At 33.7% G+C, this 23,751-nt stretch overlaps 1 protein-coding gene across 2 annotated transcripts in view; it reads left to right on the top strand.

Moving 5' to 3' along the window:
• The window catches only part of LOC143897444 (QRFP-like peptide receptor), a 101,777-nt gene extending 78,242 nt beyond the window's left edge, over positions 1-23,535 (top strand). Inside the window, exons 6-11 of one of the 2 annotated variants that reach the window (XR_013256924.1) lie at positions 1,742-1,947; positions 5,347-5,458; positions 5,932-6,092; positions 12,223-12,384; positions 14,145-14,358; positions 17,545-23,535. Coding sequence is in view for 1 of the 2 variants with exons in the window: in XM_077406134.1 (XP_077262260.1) it covers positions 1,742-1,947; positions 5,347-5,458; positions 5,932-6,092; positions 12,223-12,384; positions 17,545-17,554 (651 nt within the window). In the remaining variant the exon portion in view is untranslated. The remainder of the gene's footprint in view (positions 1-1,741; positions 1,948-5,346; positions 5,459-5,931; positions 6,093-12,222; positions 12,385-14,144; positions 14,359-17,544) is intronic. The other variant, XM_077406134.1, reaches the window with a different exon arrangement.
• Positions 23,536-23,751: the final 216 nt, after the last annotated feature.

Raw genomic sequence — 23,751 nt, forward strand, 5'->3', positions numbered from 1 at the left:
AAATAAAAATGTTTCTTAGTAAGATAGCGTTTGTAATAGACTTGTGAAATATGTCGAAAATCCATATATGTCGAATTGAATTGTGCCTAATCAAAGACGAAAACAAACTGTTTGACAGCTGTCGAATTGAAATAAACATTTGCTTTCACATATCAGATTATAACAAAATGGGAGTCTTCGGTGTATTTTAACACTATATAACAATTATTATTTTAAATACAAAAACACTACACTAAAACGAAAAATAGCGCTATACGTTGCAAGAATAATTTATATAGCTATCAGTTTTTACATTTTTTAGTTCACAATTTACTGTCAACGCGGATTTGGCAATCCAGCCAGCTGGAGCCTTAAAATTAATTTTTTTTTTATTCGAATCAGTCAAACATTCGCACGATCAAACGACATTATAGTTTACAAAATTTTACACGGGATAAAACTTGTTCCGTTTGATATATTTTTTGTCATTTAGAAGATTCCGTTTTTCCGATGAAAGATCCTTTCGATGTTGAGTACAAGCTGGTTCCACCTTTACTTCACTTACGATGAAAAATATCGGTTACGAGGATTGTATTGCGATTTATCTGCAGTAACTTTTTCTTATTCGATATTACGTATCTCGATAATCCTTAATGACGTCGGAGATAAACCGATTGTAATCGTGACGCAAATCGGGATGTGAAATCTATTTTCCACAAGAATGCACATAACGGTCTCGAATTGAGGCTCACCGGTGAATAAGCCTCTCGTACGACAGACTCTTATTCTTGTGAAAAAATAAATGAAGAATGTAAGAAAATGAAATTTTTGCGCGGGCCTGGCATAAAAGTTATGAATAAATCGTTGAGAATAGAATGTAGCCAAAGAGAACATGCGATGCGCCCAAAATGAAAATAGTTTCTTATTTTCTGCGAAGCTTTAGCGAATTTTACAATCATAAAGAGAAATAATAAATATAACGCGCAATAATATACATTATATATGTTACATTTAAATATACTTTAAATATATATAATCTAGTCATATCTTAAAATAATGAGAATGTTTTAATTTCTCGTATTCGAGGTATTTATCAGAAATTAATAGAGATCTCTTATCGTTCCACAAGGTTCTCCTTTGAATCTCTTATTAAAAGATAATTGTTTGAAAAGATAACAGATTCCTTTATATTTTGCCAGATTGTGAGTTATTATAAAGGATCAGTAGAGTAATAATCGTGTTTAAAATTTCCCTTGCTCATCCTTTACGTAAAAGCCGAGATGATCCTTAGTTTAAATTAGGATTTGACTTATCATTCTCCGCGGTATTCTTTCGCAAAATAAAAGAAAAGATAAAACTTTCACAATTTCTTTCATATTTTAAATTATTTGGAAAATATCCCATTACGGTCCTCGCAACACGTTCAATCCATGCATGAGATTCTTTCTTCGGCTCGACCGAGAGTCACGTCGTGAAGGATTAATAAAGCGCGAGGGCAAACGCTGATCCTTTTTACGGGGTCGTGAAGTAAACGGTGAGGGAGCAATAAAAAGCTTTCATATGCCGGTGGGGGATCTTATCATCCCCGGCATATGTAAATGCTCGTCTAACGGGTTGATAAACGCGGCGGTAAAAGCGTGTCGCACGTCGCGCGCGGCATCTTCGTATATACGCCTCGTTACATCCCGGGAATACGTCGAGAAGCGGCACGCGCCCTTTGTGTCTCTTATTCGCGTCTATTCTACTCTCTTTTTTTTTTCAGACTCACAGGCAGGTCGGGAAAAGGTGGATCGCCTATTGGTGTGTTCGCGACTCCGAGACCGGACTTTTATGGAAGGCCCACGAGGTATATATGCTCGTCGTGGTCCTCGTGCTGCCGCTGATCATCATGGCGTTCTGCTATACGAGCATCTGCTGGGAGATCTGGCGCGTTATGAAGCGCCGGTATCATATGACGTCGCGACATGCGTAAGTCCGAGATTTCATTTTCTTTCTGGTGAATTTCTTTCCATAAATTTCTGAACTGAATATATCGAATACGTTCTTTCCTCTTTTTATCGACGAAAAGTTGCAGTAAGTTTGATTCTTTCTCGAAAGTTTGATGGAAAATAGAATTTTAAGCCCAAAATCCGTATTAATAATAATCTCAGAAAATAAATACAATTAAATTATTATAGCAAAAAAATATTTATCGCTATATTACAAAAAAAAAAGAAAAGAGAAGACAAAAAATCAGAAAGAAAATAAATAGCTGGTTAAATATGTTGCTAAAAATATCAATTGCTATATGAAACGACGATTATTTATTTTGAGAAGGATAATGATGGCTTATCTGTAGAAATTGAATAGAACTGCGCGATTCAATGCGCTTGCAGAACTTTCCCATCGAAAGCAATAAGATCTTTCCAATATTATAATCGATATTATAGCTTATTATAAACGGGTAATGAAAATAAGCTATTAAATTTTACTGGCGATATATCTCGCGAAATATGCGCAACGGGCGCGCGGATGGAAATTTAAACGAATGAATTCTTCACTGCTTATTCTACCATGCGCAATAATCAGTGTGAATCCGATTGCATTAATTTATGTGCGACATCCGCCTACCGCGGCGTACGGGCGCGGACATGGTAATTCATAAATGGACGCATAAACTGCTATTTGGCCTTTTCCGCGGTAGCGCAGCAATCGAAAAACGTGTTCCTCATTCTGGGCGTATGAAATGTCGATTACCTCGTCGCGGACGTTAATCAAGTGCCGTGGCTGGGCGGGAGGAGGAGAGCGGCAAACTTTTTGTCATTTGATGGGCGTTTCGACGCGACCAGCGATCTAATATAAACTGCAATTGAATAGCCGGATTTTCGGATGCCCGCAGTGGGAATTCATATCGAGGTCGGCCGACGATAATACGATGAAGAGAAGATCGCGTTTCCATTTATAACGTGTTTTGCGCCCGCCTCTCTCAATAAACGTAATATCATGAGACCTTATATCGAAATTCGTTCGTATATACGTATATGGTTGCGAGCAATGCAAATTTACTATCGAGTTTACTTACCCTGAAATGAATCTTAAATATCTAAGAAACGTGTGTTGTAGTTAGATAATTATATAATACATTTAGAAGACATAATGGAAATATATAGCGAACCGTTCACTGAGTGGATAAATAGCGGTCAAAAAGTTTATCTCTAATTTTTTACGTGCTCTGTGTTTCTATTAAATTGCAAACAAAAGTTTGAATGTGCGTAAAAAAGAGTATTGATAATAAAATAAAGTATTATTTTATTTTAATTTCTATGTATGTAAGTGGATAATGGGGTGGATACTACATTAGAGTATAATAATTTATCTAAGATTTTTTGCTTAATTTTGTTTCAGTTACTGCGACATTAAATAAAATATATTTATTAGTTTTATATTAAATATTTAAATATGTTTTTGCTTTAAAAGAATTTGTATTATATGTATATAATCAATATTATTTTTTCACATTAAAATATTCTTTTATTATCCACGTGTTAAAATTCTATCTAATAATAATTATATTATTAATTAAAAATGAAAATTATTATATATTTCATCGATTCGATTCAAAATCACTCGATTCGCTTCGATTCGAATAAAATTTTATCGATTTGATTTAAATTCGAAAGAGAAAGTAAAATTCGATTCGATTTGATTCGATTCGATTCGACATAAAAAATTCTTGATTCGCACATCTCTAACCAACACACATCTTAGAATATAGGAGAGAGATACGAATAATACATTATAATATATTATTAAACTACACCAGGCGGATTAAGTCCTGACCATAAATTAGTGTTTTTCTTTAATTAATTGTAATTAATTTATCCTGTAAAGCAAATCATATATTCAATAGTAAGAGCATCCAAGTCCCTCTTTTCAAATTAGAAACATCGCAGAAGAATGTTATTTGCCTGAATTCTCATCTTTATTAGTTACATAGTTACAGTCTTTGTAAATGTATACGCGGTCAGTGATATTTGACTCTGACGAGAAGCAAACTTCTGGTAATAAGACATGGTAGCATCGTTTCACAGTGTTTCTTTGGAAAGTATGTGACTCGCGGACGGTTCGCTTGAAATAGATCGAGGGCGATGGGGCAAACGTAATATAGCGAATGCTGCGAATGCATTTGCACTTTACGACTCGTCTTGATTCGATTCGCGGTCTCTCCCGCATCTCATGACACATCGTGAGTCTTCGGACAGCCAATATATCTAAGAACGTCTCGAGAAATCTTTGAGTATTCTCCGGCTGATAAGCGGAGAACTTATTTCGCGAAAGATTTAAGCAAGCGTCTGACGAGCTTAAGTCGTCCATCTATGAAGACGTTACTCTTACGTTACCTCTTCCGATCGTGTAATACCTACTCCGGCGAAATGTCTCGGAATGTATTTCTGCTTGCTTCGGAAAAAGATTCATTCGAGTGACTCTTAGAAGGCGAGCTCTCGAATTTGAACCGACGAAAAGTTTATAGATACGGGGGCGCAATAAGCGTGTTTATTCGAATAAAAGTGTTATTTCGAGAAAACTATATCTGCATCTAGTTAAGAAACAAGATCGATTTCAATTACTTAGATGGAGATATTTTTCTATCGGTTGAAGCGATACGCACGCGGAGATTTCTTCGGAGAATCGACTTCATATAATAGGAGAATGCGTCCTCGTGCTACATCGATTGCCATCACTCTTGGAATATTATGTTTACAGCGAGTACCGCTATTAAATTAACTTTTCCGATCGCGTGGGAAGATCGCTACTTTAGAATACATTCTCCGGGCGCATGGCTTCAATATGTCGGTCAATTTAGAGAAATTTCCCGAGATAAAATTACTGTCGCGTATGGAAGATCAAAGGAGATTTCGTGGAGTAGTGTCATAATGTAGTTAACGTATGCAATATCTTACCAAGATGAAAATGGGTTCGCATGCGCGAAGCGCGCTGTAAAAATTCGCGGTAATTCTCCTCGTAAATGCCACGATTTCATATTCTTCTTGTGCCTTTGGGTATAAAAATAAAATTATCGCGCTATTTAATGTTAAAAATGAAAAGATGTATAATCGGAAGTTTCTATACCGAAAAAATTATTTGCAAGAAAACTAATATTGTTTTTTTTTAATCTTGAAAGCTATATATTAATGTCATTAAAATATGAAAATTAAATTTAAGTTAATATTTGGTTTGCAAGTTTGGAAGTTTGGTTTGCAAATAGCCGATATTTATTTTTTATCCGTTTGTTTCTTGTAGCACGCCGTAATCAAAATTGGCGTGCAATATGGACTGGTACGGAATTCTCAAGCGCATAATCAGAGCGTGAGTTTTAATCTGTTCCAGATTAAATCCAAACAGCGCGGATACAGAATCTATTCCCATGACGCAGCGACAGGGCGGAAACGAACGCAAACGCCGGAACGAGAAAGACGAAGAATCACGGACCATGAAGCAGGTCTGATTGTAATTTAATTAATCTTACCTTGGGAACAATAAAACTTCGACATTTTGAGAAGCGAATAGATGTAAATTTACAAAATTATTTCGGAATTTTCAGTAATTAACACTCCTGAATGATCATTTAGCTCACTTATAAAGCAATTTTTTGCTATTTTTCTAATTACAAATATTGTGAAGTTTATTCTGAACGAATCGTTGTGTGAGAATGTGTTGGATTTACTTTAAAAATAACATTTTAATTTTGAAACAAACGTGTTTAATGAAATTGTAGACGCTTGTAGAGACTGTAAATTGCAGTTGAGATTAGATCAGTAAAGTTGAAAATACATCCCGAGCTTTACTCGAAATAGAGCCGCCCACGTTGTTGAGTAAACTCGAGCCATATCTAGTATATTAGGACATCTCATACATTGTAGTCTTCGTAAATGTTAGAAAACGGCTCTAACCGTTCCGAATGGTCGCCAACAGGTGGTGAAGATGCTAGTAGCGGTCGTGGTGCTGTTCACCATTTGTTGGACGCCGTTACTCGTCGACAATGTGCTGACCGCTTACGAATATCTGCCGCGCGTCAAGAGTGGAATGCACAAGCATCTCAACACCGCGTTCCAGCTGATGGCCTATTTTAACAGGTACGCCTCGGATTTTACTTGGGGATTAAGCTCCGGGGAGTCGTCAATTTAAAACCTGACCTCACGCGCCTCTCATCTTTACATGATCACCGTTGCGAAGGTTATATCGCCTCCGGGGAGTCGTACGCGGGGTCGCGTTACAAGTAGAAAAACCAGCTTGCTGGCCAGTCGGCGAGTTTTGCTCCGCCGGATAGATCGCACGGAATCTGTACACGGTTGCATCGTAAATTCTAAAGGAAAAGGCATGAATTTCAAGCATCGATTTGTTTCTCGATTCACATTTAAACGGGCAAATTGTAGCCGCATTAATTTTCATTTATCGATTATATAAGGTGTTTTCTAAGTATAAAGTACAAAAAGTTGAAGGGAATATTCAGTGGCTTATTTTATAGGAAGAACATGTCCTATAAACATATGCCTTAAACTGCTTTGTTTTTAAAATACAAAATTACCCATACGTCCCTGATGGATCTAAAAATGTTTGGTACTGGAAAATGATTCTTAACATAAACGCATACCAAATTTGATTAAAATATCTTTAAACGTTTTCTAGATGTTCGAAATTTTCATTTTTTTTTTCACTACTCTGACACTGTATTTTGAAAACGAAGCTGTTTAGGGCATATAGAATTATTTTCTTTCTAAAATAAGCCGGGGAATATCCCCTTCAATTTTTTGTACTTATTCAGGAAACACCCTGTATATTTATCTATATGTACACTGAGAAAAAAATGTTCTGCATTTTAGTAAATACATATTAGTTTGCATACAACTGTGACTTTTTTTACTAAAATAAAGAAAAATTGCTTTTTTATTAGTATGTATGTAATTTACTGAAAAAAATATATACTAATAAAAAGAAAAATTTTCTTTAGTTTAATAAATGGAGTCACAGTTGTATGCAAATTAATATTTACTAAAATGCAGAAAATTTTTTTTTAGTGTATATATATATTTCTTACTTTATATATAGTTTTCTTTTTTTCTCTTTTTCATGTTTGAGATAGAAATGTGCAGTATTATTTAGAAATTAAAAGTCTGTAAAAATTGAAAGTTAAAAGTGGTTTTATTTATATTTGTTACGAATTGAGCTCGATTAACATTCTAAAAGTAGGGATCTTTATGTTATTTTGTATTCTGTTAATTCTGTATTCAGTGCTGGTTTAAAATATCACTAAACGAGAGTTTAGTAACACATTAATACATATATTGCTAAGAATTTTACGGTTTTACGTCAAAAATAACGAAACGGATACAGAAAATGGGAAACAGCTTCACAATTAATCAAATCTGGAGTCATATGCAGGCAGTATCATTTATCAATTCGCAAAGTGGAGTTGTCGAGTATAACACCCGCAAAGTTAGAAACCTTGCTATTCTATAGATATGCACTTGCTATATTCCATATTCATATAACTTTTCTACTACCACTATTGAATTGTTCCGTTATGTGTACAATCGCATTTCTCGAGATAAATTTAATTAGCGTTATTGTAACACTTGTAACGAACGGGTGCGCGACGCACATTTATAATTCTGCGAATTATAAATTATAATTTTCGCAGAATTATAAAGATACTGATATCAAAGCTAGACGTTAATTTCGCAGAATCGCAGGAAAGAGAAATTAAACTGTAGAGTTGGTATTTGATTTTTTCGGTGAATAAGTATAATTTGTAGCAACAAAGTATAATTTGTAGCTGCGAAGTTTGTTCGCGGTTTGCATGCAGTAAAGCATTGTTCATAACTATATACATATACATATGCCCACAATGTATAGCGTGTTAAATGCAAGCAAATTTCGCGCGGTCGCTCACGAATTATATTGATTTATCGGAAACATTAAACATGTACAATTGATGCATTTTATATATACGTTTCATTATATATTGCGAGAATTATGTCGCGCAGATGTTGTGTGATGTGTTTTCGCTATTGAAACACGGATTTCGAAATCATCTATTGAATTGTGACGACGGCGACGCGAGGGCACGTGCGGCATTATTTTCGCCGAATGCGCGTCGCTTTCCTCTTTCTCCTTCCCTTAGGATCGCTCGCTTTTTACGATATAGAATGATAACTTTAATAGCCACCTCTGTGAATACGCCGTGTGTCATTTTGATATAACAACCTTTGATTAGCTTAACAAGTCGTGATGCTGCCAGGCAACAGCGTCGAATGCAATAGATAAATTGCATACTATTGAAGTGATTCGGGTCGTTGCGGGAAAACATTGCATTCTCCGCTTCGTGCAATTTTGTTCATCGCCCTTTTAAAACGAAATTTATATTAAATATTGCCTTTGCCTTTCTCTTGAAAAATTGATATTTCTTACCCGCGAGAGAGAAAGAGAGACTCGCTTTTTTCGAGTAATTATATTTTACGCTTTTAATTTAATTTAATTTAATCTTTAGTTTCACACACACGTGAAATTTTTTCTGTTGCCTTTCCGGCGACTTTTTCGAGAAACTGTTTCTTTGATAAATATAGTGTGAAATTCTTAGCAACGAAAATTCTCTAAAATACACCGCTTTTTTTAAAAGAACTTGTAGCATTAGAGAATTAAATTTTGAAAGTGTAAATGAATTTACACAGTTTCGTTATATCTTTTTAGAATTACAGAATTACATTTCCTTTCCGTTGAAATATTTTAACATAATATCAGTGTTACCACTCAACACATCCGCATTATGTTAAATTAACACAAAAATTTGAGTAGACCGTTTCGGACATGTGATTTATAGTATAGTTATATTTAACACAAATTTTCCAACAGTGTATATTAAAATGTAAATTATATAAAGGAATAACATAACACACAAGTTTAATCTTTTTTATTTTTATACAAAATATATATATGAATTAAGAACAACGATTTTTTACTATCTAACTTATATTTCGCATTTTTACATATATCGCTTTTACTATCAAAACTTTTTTTTTTCAAAAAATACCAGTTTTATATTAAATTATTTCTATATTTAAGACAACACACACACACACACACACACACACACACACACACACACACACACACACACACACACACACACACACACACACACACACACACACACACACACACACACACACACACACACACACACACACACACACACACACACACACACACACACACACCTAGAAATTATTCGAAAAATTTATTCAATTAATAAACATATGTGCATGATATTTCTTTTTATATAAAAGGTCTTGAGATTTTTTCCTAAAAATCCATTTTTACGGAAGTGCCCTATCATTCTCGGTTTGGTTATAACTGTTAGAAGTTTGGCGAAGTATATACCATCTCACAAATTTTAAAGTAGGTTCTAACTTTTCTTCATCGACCAGGAGGAAAACCTCCGGTGACAGAGAGTTTGGCTGGACTTTGGCAAGTTTCCCCAAGTTTGATTTGCCTTCGGCATTGGTTTTATAGATGCAGACAGGCATGCTCGTGTGTGCTTGTGTGTGGGACAGTCTGGGAAGTCCATAATAACAGGGGGTGTAATAAGTTCAATACAAGTGGTTAAGCTTCTTAATAGTTACAAATAAATTTTGCTTCTATTTAATGCAAATCTCGAAACGCTGGTCTCTCTCATCCTGAAATCCGGCTCAATCTTCTTCCTTTGCCGCAAATGTCTAAAGTTTCACTAATCCCGAGAAACGTGAATTTAACAGACGAATACGTGAGACTTGCCCATTTGATAATAAGCTTCTTGCTTATATTAGATATAATTCTAACATTGCTATCATCTAATTATTATACTAAATTGTTACTTGATTTTGTCTTCGAGTAAAAAGAAATATAGATTTGATAATTGAGCTAAATTAAATATAAATAATATTGTGGGGAGAAAGATGATAATTTACTTTTTGTTATTTACTCGTTATTTATCTGCAAAATTAAATTGTGAATTTATCGGCGTACTCTAGAATAAAGATAATAATTCAATGTAAATAGTTTTTTCGATTATTTTTATTATTAGTTAACATTTTTTATTATTTATGATATTTATATACATGGCATTTATAATACTTGGCGCAATATCGGTTATAGCGTATATGATGTTTGCAGATAAGAGAAATTCAACGATAAAAATTAATTGAGCAGCAAAAATCAATCTTACTTAATCATGAAAATCAATATAACAAGTGATAGATCGGTGCACGTGTGGTTATAAAACTGAGCGCCCGATTCCAAGCGATCGCTTATAATTGGAAAGCTTTTGGAATCTCAACATTTCTACATTGGAATTTGCTTTAACTAATCTGCATATATTAAAATATATTTACGGTGATATCTCTGTGTGTAGATATAAATCGAAGATAATTAATAATTCCTTAGACATGTTTAATATGTTTTATACATTAATAATATTAATATAACGTTGTTGTAAAAAAACTTATTTTTTTTTTAATTGTACCTGACGTTTTTTCTCAAAGTACGGAAATAAATTATTTAAATAATTTTTATATTGGGAAAAACTACTATATAACACACTTATTGCTTTACTACTTTATATTATTATAAATTTATTACTTTATATTATTTCATTTTCACTGATTTAATATTTTATATTCAATATGCAATAATCAATGTGCAACAATAATTTATTCTTTAACGGAGTATTTGCTTCTGACGGAATTGCGTTTATTATTTGACATCTGAACTAATAAGTACGTAGCAGTGCAAATTACTTTGCTAGTGTCATCACTTCACTCCTTGGAGAGCGATTATTTTTTTTGTTGCGATTATTGCAATTATTGATTCTTAGCCACTTAACTTCTACGTCCGATTAACGATTCGTTTAACGTATAAATATAATGGCTGTTTACCGTCTTTACCGAAGCGTAGTACTTCATTCGATTTAATCGTTCGATGTAGAAATCGAATTAATACAAGAAAGGAAATTATAATAAGTCATTATTGATATCATTTGTAGACGATAATAATTTTTTTGTAACTTATTATATTATGCTTGAATTCAGATATATTCTCATTGTGTTTTACGTTTTCAAGAATTTTTTAATGTAAGTGTAATTTAGTTACCAGTTTTGAATTGACATCGAAATGATGTCGAATAAAATAATACATAATACGAATGATTATTTCATATATTGTTTCGAGTGAGATTATCGATTTTTTAATAATAAGTACTTCAGAATTTATATGTTCGTGAAAGCCAAGTTCAGCTGTCATACTGAATTTTAGTAGTATACGTTTGGAGGATCCATTGCATCTTAATCAGTCACTCAATCAATTTGATTAACAATTGTCAAGATACACAGTGTCAAGATAAAGCCTTCAGGAGCTCACATTTGTGAGTACGGGACTGGCAACTCCGAGATATCCTATAGCTACCCAATTCCTGGGATATATCTAAGTCATCCCACAGTCTCTCCTGGGGATATAAATATGCATGTGATAATCTATATATATTTACTAATTAAACACATTACGCGATCCCGTGATGTGTATTTAATTAGTAAATATGTATCATTATCATATATATAATAAATATAAAACGAAATATTTTAATATAATAAGAGAGAGAGAGAGAGAGGAGAGCATGCTTCCAGCTGTTCCTTTCTCACGGAACATCCGTCGTGCTTTTCCTTCTTATTTTCGCATCGAAAAAGTTGGCCGAATGCCGTCTGGGGTTGAATAACCAACAATAACCAACGAGATTTGCATGTGAAAGTTTCGGCTACCGGCTATCGGAATTGCATCGCTCGTGTTCACGAATTCGCGATTTAAAAAAAAAACCGCGGATTTCATTTCATGTTCCGATGCAACCGTGTGCACGCGCGCGGCCACAGCTGTGGATTTACGGACGGTTACATTAGACGCGCGCGACGAGGTTTGCGCATTTTAGCTGTTCGGCGAAAGCCCGCGCGGTCTACACTCTACAATCAGTCGTATGTCGGAGTCGGATGTTGGAACGTAGCCGATGGTCCTATGAGAAAAATTCGTTTCCAAAAAAGAAATTTTCTCATTGGACCATCGGCTACGTTCCGACATCCGACTCCGACATACGACTGATCGTAGATCGTTAACGCGACTTTCGATCCGATCCGATCGCGTTTCCGACGGTCGGTCGGCGCCTTTAATCAAATACCGGCATTGCAGCTGCATAAACCCGATAGTTTACGGGTTTATGTCGAAGCACTTCAGGGAGAACTTCATGTCGGCTGCCTGCGGCGGGTGGTGGATTTGCTGCCCTAGGAGAGGCTACCGGGCATCTGTGACGAGGGACCCGAGTATCAGCCAGACCAGGACCACCAGCGTAAGGTATGTCGTGACCGTCGTGGAGTGAAGTTATATCTGAGTTTCTCGTTATATTAGAGTTCCTATAATAAGAGTTTGGACACCGTTATATAGCTTTGTCTCACTTCCACTAACTTCTTTTCTTGGCTGAAGCATATGGCGACCAATGATAGTTTTGTCTCACTTTCACTTATAGCTTTATCTCATTCTCATTAACTTCTTGGCTGGAACATATGGTAGACCAAACAAAAATCGTCGACAAGATGTCCAAACTTTTCTCATAGGAACTCTATGTTATATCGTCTTGCAGCGCTCTCGCTGACACGTTGAGGATAACGAAAGACGTCCGGAGGAAGTTGCGAGAACTGCGCCCCTATCGATCCTTCAAACGTATCTCCGGTTCCTTCATGTTACTTCATAAAATATACAGAGTGTAGAAAAAAATACCGGGACCCCGAAATATCTCGAAAAAAATACGTTTTAGAAAAAAAATGTTTTAGACAAAAATTGTAGAGTTTAAAAATATCTATTTACTGACTTTATTAGTTTGACCTTAGGTGGCGTCGTTAAGTTGAATCCCCTATTTTTTATCGCATATTTTTGTAGCCCTTATCAAGACGTTTTCAAAACACTGTAATAAAACTCTCTTTATTAAGAATTTCCTGAGATATTTTAAATTTTGTAAAAGTATCGAGGTAAAGTTATCGAAAAGCGAGGTAGGTATTTCAAATTTTATATTTAAAATATTACAAAATTTAAAATATCTCAAAAAGTTCTTAACGAAAGAGAGCTTTACTATAGCATTTTGAAAACGTCTCGACAAGGGCTATAAGAATATGCAATAAAAAATAGGAGGACCAATTTAAAAAATTCAAAGTGACCCTGACTTGATCTTAACGACGCTACCGAAGATCAAACTGATAAAGTTAGTAAATAGATCTTTTTAAACCTTACAACTTTTGTCTAAAACATTTTTTTCTAAAACTTATATTTTGCGAGATATTTCGGTATTTTTTGTGCATCCTGTATAGAGCTCAATTTTCTTCGCAGCATCTTAAGATAATATTAGCTGTAATTTTCTTATATCTTCCAAAAATCCCCCTTACCCGGCGAATAGAAACAGTAATTTCTAATTTAACGCAGCGGAGTAATTACTTATTTTTGCTTGGAAACGCACGTAACGATTAATTAAAGCAGCAACGTGGAGGTTTTCGAAAAATTAGAACTCGCAGAATGACTCGTGCGCATTTGAAGTAGTTTATGCAATAATTTACGACGCGGCCGATAGAACGTGTTAATTTGAAGCACGATTGTATTTCTATTAAAACGAACTGCGAACTACTAACACTTGACAAATGATAACTCGGGCAATAAAATCTTTCAGTAAGAGTAACGAAAGTTGTCACGGTCCACGCGAGAGAAAAGCTTCGCTCGCACATAAACCGGTAGTTTTTACGATTGTTGAATCACGAGGGAAGAATTATGGACTATACTTTTTATTGCCGAAAACATTTTCCGCTGAATGACAATCTCACGTCGGCTTTTATAAACTCAAGCGAAAAGATCCTATTTTTCGTCCCAAAAAACGTCCACCCATCAAATTAACGCGACGTCATAAAAAAGAAAGATGCGCCGCGTCTTCTACCCGCTTTCCGTCGGCGCGCGCGGCGAGCCGACTCCGAGGCTGTTTGCCGCGCGATTTTGCAGCTTGAGAATTTTCAACGTTAACAGAAAGCCAAGATTCTCGCCAGCCAAAGTCCTCCGTTTCTGCATGCATGATTCAGGTGGATCCGAAACTCCTTCGGAGAGTCAAAGTCCCGAAACTCGAGCGACCCGCACGCCGTAGACCATCCGTGCGACACGCTTGCGAGATTCGCAAGTCGCCGGTAAGGCGGGCGTGCCCCCGACAGCGAGAGACCCTTCGAAAGCCTATGTGCATGTGCCATGTGCGACGAATGTCCGGCTAGGGTAAGACGCATGGAGCACGATTCGATCGAGGTAAACTGATTCGGTCGGCCAACATCGCCGTTTTATCTCTCGCATTCTCGTTCACATTCGGCATGATTGCGGCGCGCCTGCTTCATTAATCTGTCGCGCAAGAGACACGCATTATACTCCGCATATCCAACTCCGCGGCAGATCGAAGGGGTTGAATTAAGCCCCTTTCAGCTTCACGGTGATACGTGGCGTCTTGGGAGTTTGGGGGAATCCGGGATAGAGCCACATGTGTATATTCGTATATTGCTCCGAAAAGAAACCTAATATATATGACATTCGCAAAGAAAATCTGATAGAATACGACATTGATTAAAGCTGTAGTTGAATGATAGAAGGCTAGATATAAAAAAAAAACTTTTTGTTAAGTCACAAAGATAAAAAAAAAACGTAATTTTCAGTTTGTTTTCTATCTTTTTCAAGATAAATCGAATAATTAATAATTTAAATCCGAGATTGATACTTGAAAATACAAAATAACATCGATTCTTATTGTTAGTGTTTGACTTAAGCAGTTTTAAACAGATATATTCATTAAACAAATTATCTATATGAAATGCTTGCGTATTGTAACTTATTGTGTCTTTAAATTATGTCATATCTTACGTCTTTAATTGTCTTGAAATAACTGCATGTGTGAGAGCTTCAGAATTGAACTTACCTCATTTTATAACTTATGTGGAGAGATCCTTTTAATTACAATATGAACATAAAGCCGATAATACATTTGTGAACTTATTTACGCTTCTCAGTGCACAAACGATCAAGCGTCCAACTTTATTAATCTTACCCACTCTAGTATCATCCACTCTGTGTATTTGTTTAACACTCGATTTTATTAACACGGGAAAAACCGAAAAAGAACATCAGTCCAATATTGTTTTATTTGATTTCTCCGATTTTGCATCGCGGTTCTATGATTGAATAAGAGATATCTATATGTATATATTTGTGAATTGCGAACCACAATTCGCCAATTTAATGGCGACAACCAAATTGCTCTTTTTTTTATATAGCAGCAAAAACAAATCTGCAGAAGTAATCTGAATGACGTGTCTTGATCTCGTTGTACGATAAAATCTATTGATTATTGTCGTGCTGTATATACGTGTCCGTAATCTATTTTCGAACGTTTGCCGCGAGTATGAAACTTTTATGAATGTATTGAAAAAAAATACTTCACTTTAAATCTAAATAAATCAAACCTCAATTTTTTGTATATGTATATATTCGGAAACAATATTTTGATAGCATAATAAATATCGAGAGATATAACGATTCAAGCGTAGAATGTATTGTCAAAAATAGCGAGATAAAACACAATACTTGTAATTTTTTTAATATCATACTTTTTGAAATTATAAATAGTTTGCAATGGATCTAATGAGTTAAATTTAGGTAACAAAATATTTCTTTTTTAATCGAAGAGTGGACATGACTTAAAATTCTTAAGATTTAAATTACTGAAATTTGTAATCTCAAAAATTAGAAAATTGTAAAAAGATTTGCAATCCAAAAAGAAAAAAATTTGCAACTTTTGATGATGTGTTTTTTCTCTCGTTATGCCGTTATTAATTACAAATTACTTACTGTAAGAATAATATTTCAATTATTCCAAAATTTGATTAATGAAATTATTTGAGAATCGAAATTATTGAAGGTATTAATTGCTATAAATTAATTTTATGGTTTATAATAATTATATTAAACAAGAGCACAATGAATTATTCGCATATCAGACTTTCGCTATAATTATCAGAAATTATTAATTATTACAAATATTTTCTCGTTAGATATTTGCAAATGTTGGTTTGTTCAATATTGTGTTTTATACCGAATAAGTAACATTTTTACTTCGCCAGTCAATAATTAACCCAATTAAGAATTTTTAATCGACTATACTGGCAATGATTAGAATCGTGGTAACGATTTTCGTCACCGCGTTTCGACCAAGGATTCTGGTCATTCTAAAATTGATGTAATATTAGATGTTTATAATATAATTGTACAATTACATTGTGTTTTATATCTTCCACGAATGTATTGGATTTATGATTTATGAATATAAATGTGGCTTATTTACATTTATCTTTTATAAGTTCGGGGGACTCCGGAATTACATCATAAAATGTTATATTGTCGCAATTGCTTAATATATGACTAGGATAGCGTTGTACATATTTTCAAATGTATTTTTGAATTGCTCTGTGATGATATTCAACTCTTTTAAAATTTTTGACACGTAATGTAAGTATCTCATAATCTTCCCGAGAAAAAATACGGGGATAGAAAGGATTTCAAGACGGCGCAGATTCTACTTCACAGATTCTTTCAGGCTTAAGGCTGGTTTATGCAAACCGTAACCGTTGATTTAAGCAGTAAGCCCTAAGAAATTGACCAATGCTTCGTCTTCGACTGTGATGATGGTCAATTTTTATCCATATCGGTGAGAGAAAGTTCCGCGATAGTTTGTAATCGCCTCGTATTTTATCACAAATATTATCACGTGTTTCATTGCAAGAAGAATCTAATCTATTTATTACATTATTATGAAAGTAATTTTGTTACAACGACGGGACTTGAAACTTATGAAGATACGTTCTGCTTAATTGCTCACAATAATTAAGTAGTATATGTATTTTTATATGAGTATAAAACGATTCAATTTTGATTTTGGAAAATGTAAAATCTTAAAATATGTACATTGAAATAAACAGTTCGGCAAAGTGGATTAATTCAGAAATTAAATTAATTAATTTCGTTAAATAAATTAATTGGATTGAAATCGGCTTTTTAATAATATATAAAATTTTGATATATAAAATTTTATATATCTTCGCGGCTTTTTTACTTCAGTCGTTAAAAAATCTTTCTTTATCGCATGATGTCAGAGGTTGAACGGAAGGTAAAAAGGAGATTGCCTCGGGGTAGGAGTTAATCTGCGACTCATTTGCTTTTCGAGCACGCTTTGTGTTGGGATAACTGCGCCGCGCTCTCTCAGTCAGCCAGATTTTCTCATTCAAATGTAATCCTCTGCCATCAAGACGTCTCGCGCGACTTACCCTTTCCTCAAACTCCGCCAGATAATGAAATTCCATCGCCACGTGTCTCATTCCTTCTTTTTCTCCGTCTCTCTCTTTCTTCCTCGTTCTCTTTCTCTTTATCCGCCGTCTTTTCGTTTGCTTCTAGATGGACCTGATTCTTTCTTCATCCCCGGACCAGGCCGTCGAGGGAAGTCTCCGTCAGATAGGAGACTCCCGACAGTATGACGCGAATAAAGTCGGGAGAGGCCGCGATTACGGGATTTACAGAGGCGAAACACGCTGCCGCCACGATCTTTCGACCACCTATGCGAACGGATAGCGGCTGTTTCGAGAAGATAGAATATTGCCGATAGAACGCAAGTAATAGAAGCTATCGTGAGTTGACAGCGGGTTGAGGCTATCCGCTGGGGGCTATCCCGGTGGTAGGTAACGTATAAGTTGCCGAACGGACTCATAATATATTTATCCACCCCTTGTCGCACATCTTGTAACGACAGCGTTATCGCTCTCACTCGTCCCCCACTCTCGTGGGCGAGATAATTGGACAGGTTGAGTAATTGGACATTCGGACAATTGGGTGTTTAACGTATACGGTTAAAGCCGCGCTAGGTGGGCGGATAAGGGTCAAGCGAGTGGGCAACCGCCGACACCCACGGTTGCCATATATACAGTGTAATAAAACTTGAAACTGGGGCAGTGCACGTTTAGTCGTGTATTTGATTCTTGTCCAGTATTGGCTAAACATTGTTTTCATGTTAACCAAAGAAAATGTAGAATCTGATGGCTGTTTGTCGGTAAACATCGCATCATGCGCGCATGGCACACGGAGCAAAGTGTCCCAATTTCGAAGAGAAATCGCTTCGACGAACGCTCCGCAAGTGTTTCAATTTTTTGTTAAAGACGTATTTTTTAAGTTTTGAACATGTTTTAAACAAATACGAAAGAAACACGTTTAAAATATATTTAAAACATGTTTTAAACATGTTTTTATAAACATATACACTTGATTTTCATTATTATTTAACGCTTCAAAGAATTTGTAGCATCAAACAAACTCTAATTTATGTAATCTACTAGACACTACAAATGCTTTGAAGCGCCAGATAGGCTAATCAGATTGGTCTGTTTGATATTTCAAAGTATTTTTAACTGGGGAGAACAGACTTCTGGGGGTCGATTATGTATCGTAAAAAAAAGATGAAAATTACAAAAGTGAACAGATTTCTACTAGATTTTGATATGACTAATAAAATCATAGATATTCTAGTGAACTTCTTCACTTTTGCAATTTTCACCTTCAACATACATAATCGACCCCCTGCATAATGCATAATAAGGAAATGAACCAGTCGGAGTACTTAATTTCCATTCTGAGGATAGGATTCTGTTTGGTTCATATCCTTGCGTTATGCGTTATGCATTATGTGTTATGTACGAGTATAGAAATCTGTGCTCCCCACTTTTGTGTCAAGTAAATTCTACTTCATAAATATTGTTCTTATATATATATATATATATATATATATATATATTGTCTTATAAGATTGTCTATACTAATATATAAAATTCTTACGGGTGGTGTATGTTTGAACGTTAATAACTTGAAAACTATTGGACCGAAATTTTGCCACAAGTATATGAAATAGGGGTAGAATTTTCTGGAATGTGCTATAGAGTGTGTATTTTTTCGTTACCGATTTTCTGGAAACCGATTTTTTTAATTTTTCTAATTCTTACGGGTAAAAAAATTAAAAAATTCGGTGTCCAGAAAATAAATAACGAAAAGCTATACACCTATAGCACTCCCTGGAAAATTCTACCTCTATTTCATATACTTGTGGTAAAAATTCGGTCCAATAGTTTTTAAGTTATTAACGTTCAAACATCACCCGTAAAAATTAAAAAATTAAAAAAAAAAAAACGTTATTAACTTAAAAACTATTGGACCGAATTTGTATTAAAACCATATAAAATAGGGGTAGAATTTTCCGGAAAGTGCTATAAAGTGTATAGTTTTTCGTTATCTATTTTCTGGAAACCGATTTTTTTAATTTTTTCAATTCTTACGGGTGGTGTATTTTTGAACGTTTTTAACTTAAAAACTATTGGACCGAATTTTTATTAAAACCATATAAAATAAAGGTAGAATTTTCCGGGAAGTGCTATAGAGTGTATAGTTTTTCGTTATCTATTTTTTGAAAACCGATTTTTTTAATTTTTTTAATTTTACGCAAAATAATTGACCGAATCTTAAAGAATTGAATTTTGTGATATAAAGTGTATAATTTTTCGTTACCAATCTGTTTGGAAATTATTATCAGAAATTTGTTGAATTTTTCGGGAAATAATTGATCATCAAATCTTAAAGAATTGTAACAAAGGTAGAATTTCTAGGAAAGTATTATAAACTGTATAGTTTTTTGTTACCGATCTTTCAAAAATTTTATTAATTTTTTGAGGATGGGTTCAATTGCCACGATGCGTATTATTTTTTGATAACAATTTATTTTTTTATGTAGGATGATCAAATCTTAAAGAATTGTATATAAAACAGAGGTAGAATATCTCGGGAAGTGTTATAAACTGTATAGTTTTTCGTTACCAATCTTTCAAAAATTTTATTAATTTTTTGAAGAGAGAGAGAGAAAGAGAGAGAGAGAGAAAGAGAAAGAGATACTATTTGCGTGTCTTATTACATATGTCCTCCGGGGCGAAGCCCGGGTAACCAGCTAGCCTTAAATATAATTACCTGATCTTAAATATAAAACCCGACTATAGCCGGTATTCATAGTCCAATCTTATATGTATATTTAAGATCGTCATAAATACTATCTCGAGATGCTATATACGGTCATTTCATTATTCTGGATGGAATCTTAAGACTGCCTTTGAGACCAGACTCAAGACGATCTATATAAAAAAAAAAAAATGTGCAAGAATATATTATATATATAAAAAATAAATGTTTTGTTAAAAGATCAACTTAATATTATTAATAATTTTACATCCAAAATTTGTGTTAAACATTTTCTTAAAGAATATCATGTTTTAAAAAAACGTCGTATGTTTAAGTATACCTAATGTTTAAAACATGTTTAACTTTTGTTTTAAACAAAACGTTTAAAACATAACAATCCTACAGTGGAAGTTGATTTATTTTTGAGTATAATGACATTATTTTAGTATAAATAATCTACTTCTTTAAAAAAATAGGTCTTTACACAACTTCATACATATAACGTTCTGGAATCCAATTTAATTTAAACCGTGAAAAGTATGTGGAAAAGAAATAATTGAAAGAATTAAAATCTTATTTTAAATCATTTTTAGATAAGATAATACGATTTTCTATCTAACAATAAGATGAAAAGGAATATACTTTGTATTTTTTTCATCTAGATAAGATAAATATGATTCCACTTCATCTGGATGATTATCTAGATAATTTTATCTAGATACCGGCAAACATTGCGCAGACGATAAACAATTCGATAAACAAAGCGATCTTTAGGAAACATTTGCGAAATATTTGCGTTGGCGAATTTATTTCTTACAGCGATATTCTGCGGTATGGACGTAATAAATGAAACTACCAGATATTCAGATGTCATATTTGTATATTCGTATATGTATGTAATCTTTTCGATGTCACAAACAATTAATCCTAAGGCTACGGCGATAACGTAAAACTTATTATTAGAGAAAATAAGTAGCATATCATTTGAAACTCCGAACTACGTGCTGGAATGTAATCTCATTATAATTGTAGCTAGATTAATTAGCTTTATACCGGCAGGTCGATGCTGGGAGCAAAACTTTAGATGAGTAATCTCGGTTTGTTACTCAGAAGAATATTGCATTTTCTATTTTTTCATGCTCTCACACTTCTCGATCTAATTAAAATGTTAAGGAGGTTCAGGTGCTAGAAAAAAATGCAGCTAGCTTCATGAAATTTTAATATATTGTTTTGGAATGCAAAATAGAATTATGTAAATTTTTCATAGTCACGTTTTGAAAAAAAATCGACTTAAAAAATTGTACTTTTTAGCATAAATTCTTATGGGAAATGACATACTGCTCACCTTCAAAATGAAATAATGCAAGAAAAAATGCAAATGATAAGGAAAGAAAAATATGCACATGTAACTTAATAATTTACAAATAAATAAGTGAAAGAAAGGGGTAGGTTATCGCACATTTCGTAGAAAAATTAATTATTAAAGCATAAATTGTTTGATTTTTCGTCTCTGCTAGAAATGAACGCAAACAAATAATGACAACAGCGCAAACGAGTATAATAGATGTTGTACGGTGGGATATTTGAATAGAAGTTGCAATGTGTTTAATAATATAAAAAGTTTTTGATAAATTGTGCATGTTATTAAAAGTACTGTTATTTTCAGTCCTGATTTCCATACACTTGTATTAATTTTTTTATTAACAAATTTTCCTTTCCATCTGTATTGTTTATTAGTCATTTTTAAGGTTAACGCTTGACAGAAGCAGCAGCACGCATTGGACCCTCGCGTCCCACTACTCCCCCCGATGAAGCACCCGAACCTCCTTAAATATCAGGCTATGATCCTATCTTTGTATTATTATTAAGAATATATCTATTATTATCTATTACTATTAATAGAGTAATATATTCTCTATTGATAAAACAATAATATAATAATTACAGGCTAGTGTATTAAAAGACTTTTTAATGTACAACTGTAAGCAAGAGGCTCGTCTGGCGGCAAACGCAGAGGCGGGCTTTCGATAAGTAAGTCACTTCGTTTAAAAAAACTGGGGAAACCAAGTCGCTAATCAATGTATAGAAGATATGTAAATAAGTAAATGAATATTACTTAGACACTTTAGGTTTGACGAACGTGACATCACGCGATTAATGATTCTGTGTTTATCAGTGATGATAACGCTAAGTGCTATAAGAATAATGTAAAGTTTTGGAATATGCAGAAAAAAATATATATATTAACGAAAGATATCAAATGCGCAACTAGTCTATGACATTTATAGTATATATATATATATATATATATATATATATATATATACTATTGTATGGTGTAAAATTATATAAAATTATATTAGGAATATTAGGATTACACACATTTGCGCGGGATGTAATAGTTTTCGCCATTGCGTCAATGTGTTTGGACGAAAGGATGAGAATCACAAATCCATTATTAAGATAGGGGTGCCGGTAAGAGAGCTTTGAAATAATATTACGTATAAAAATACAACTTTTGGGCATTAAAATTTTTTTGATATTTTTCAAAGTCAATTGCAGTACCGTAATTTAAAATTTTTATTATACCATCATCCTCCTTTCGTTATATACTTATATGTAGCGAAAATTAATTGTTTAACAGATTAAAACGACGAAAAGATAATTTAATTGTCGGAATCAACGAAGAACAACGGTATTAAATGGCAACTTCATGCTTTAGGATTATTAAGATACTTGCTGTATTTGATGTATTAATAACGATAATAATGACCAGTCTATCGATGACGAACCACAATGAACTGTATGTAAAAGCTGTACTTTGGCATCAACTTTCATCTGCCAAGAATCGTAATTACTCATGCACAAGATTAAAAATATTTTTTAATATAATTGAGGAGGTCCAAAGCAAAAGTTCAATTTATAATCAGTGTTACTTAACCCTCGGAGAACACACAGGGTCAATTTGACCCTTACCTCGAGTTTCTACTACATTTCAAGAATATAAACGTAAATTTTTAGCCAAAAATAATAAAAATAAAAAAAGTAAAAAATTTTTTCGTAAATTACGTTTAAAAAAAATATTTTTTTTTTAATTTTTTTAAATATGTAAATAATTCCAACGGCACTTTTTATTTATATCAATTGATTTAACAATGTTCCAAGTACATCTGAAAATTTGTTCAAGCTGATCGCACTCGTCAATTTAAAATGGTGGACGATCAAAGTGTGCGTAGGGTCAGATTGACCCAGTGTTCTCCGTGAATGAAAAAATAGGTGTGTTCTCCGAGAGTTAATTACACATTATTAATGTAACTCTTTATTTAATTGCGAAACAATTTAATTCAAAACTTGAAAAAATTTTGAAAACCAAGTTATCGCAATTTATTGTAATATAATTCTATTTTCCTAAAATGCATTGAGTAATTTATAATCTTATTATTTATTATTATTATATTATTATAATATAGGCTTTTAAAAATTTGACGTCTCCACTGATGACAATCATGATTCGCATTATAGGAATTTGATTCATAAATTACGCACACTTTAAAACGAGATTTTAGATAAGTAACATTTTTCTGAAATAATTTTTCGCAGGATTATAATATACCT

Source organism: Temnothorax americanus, unplaced genomic scaffold, assembly GCF_048541705.1.
Source record: "Temnothorax americanus isolate GAGA-0224 unplaced genomic scaffold, ASM4854170v1 Scaffold20, whole genome shotgun sequence".
Taxonomy (NCBI): domain Eukaryota; kingdom Metazoa; phylum Arthropoda; class Insecta; order Hymenoptera; family Formicidae; genus Temnothorax; species Temnothorax americanus.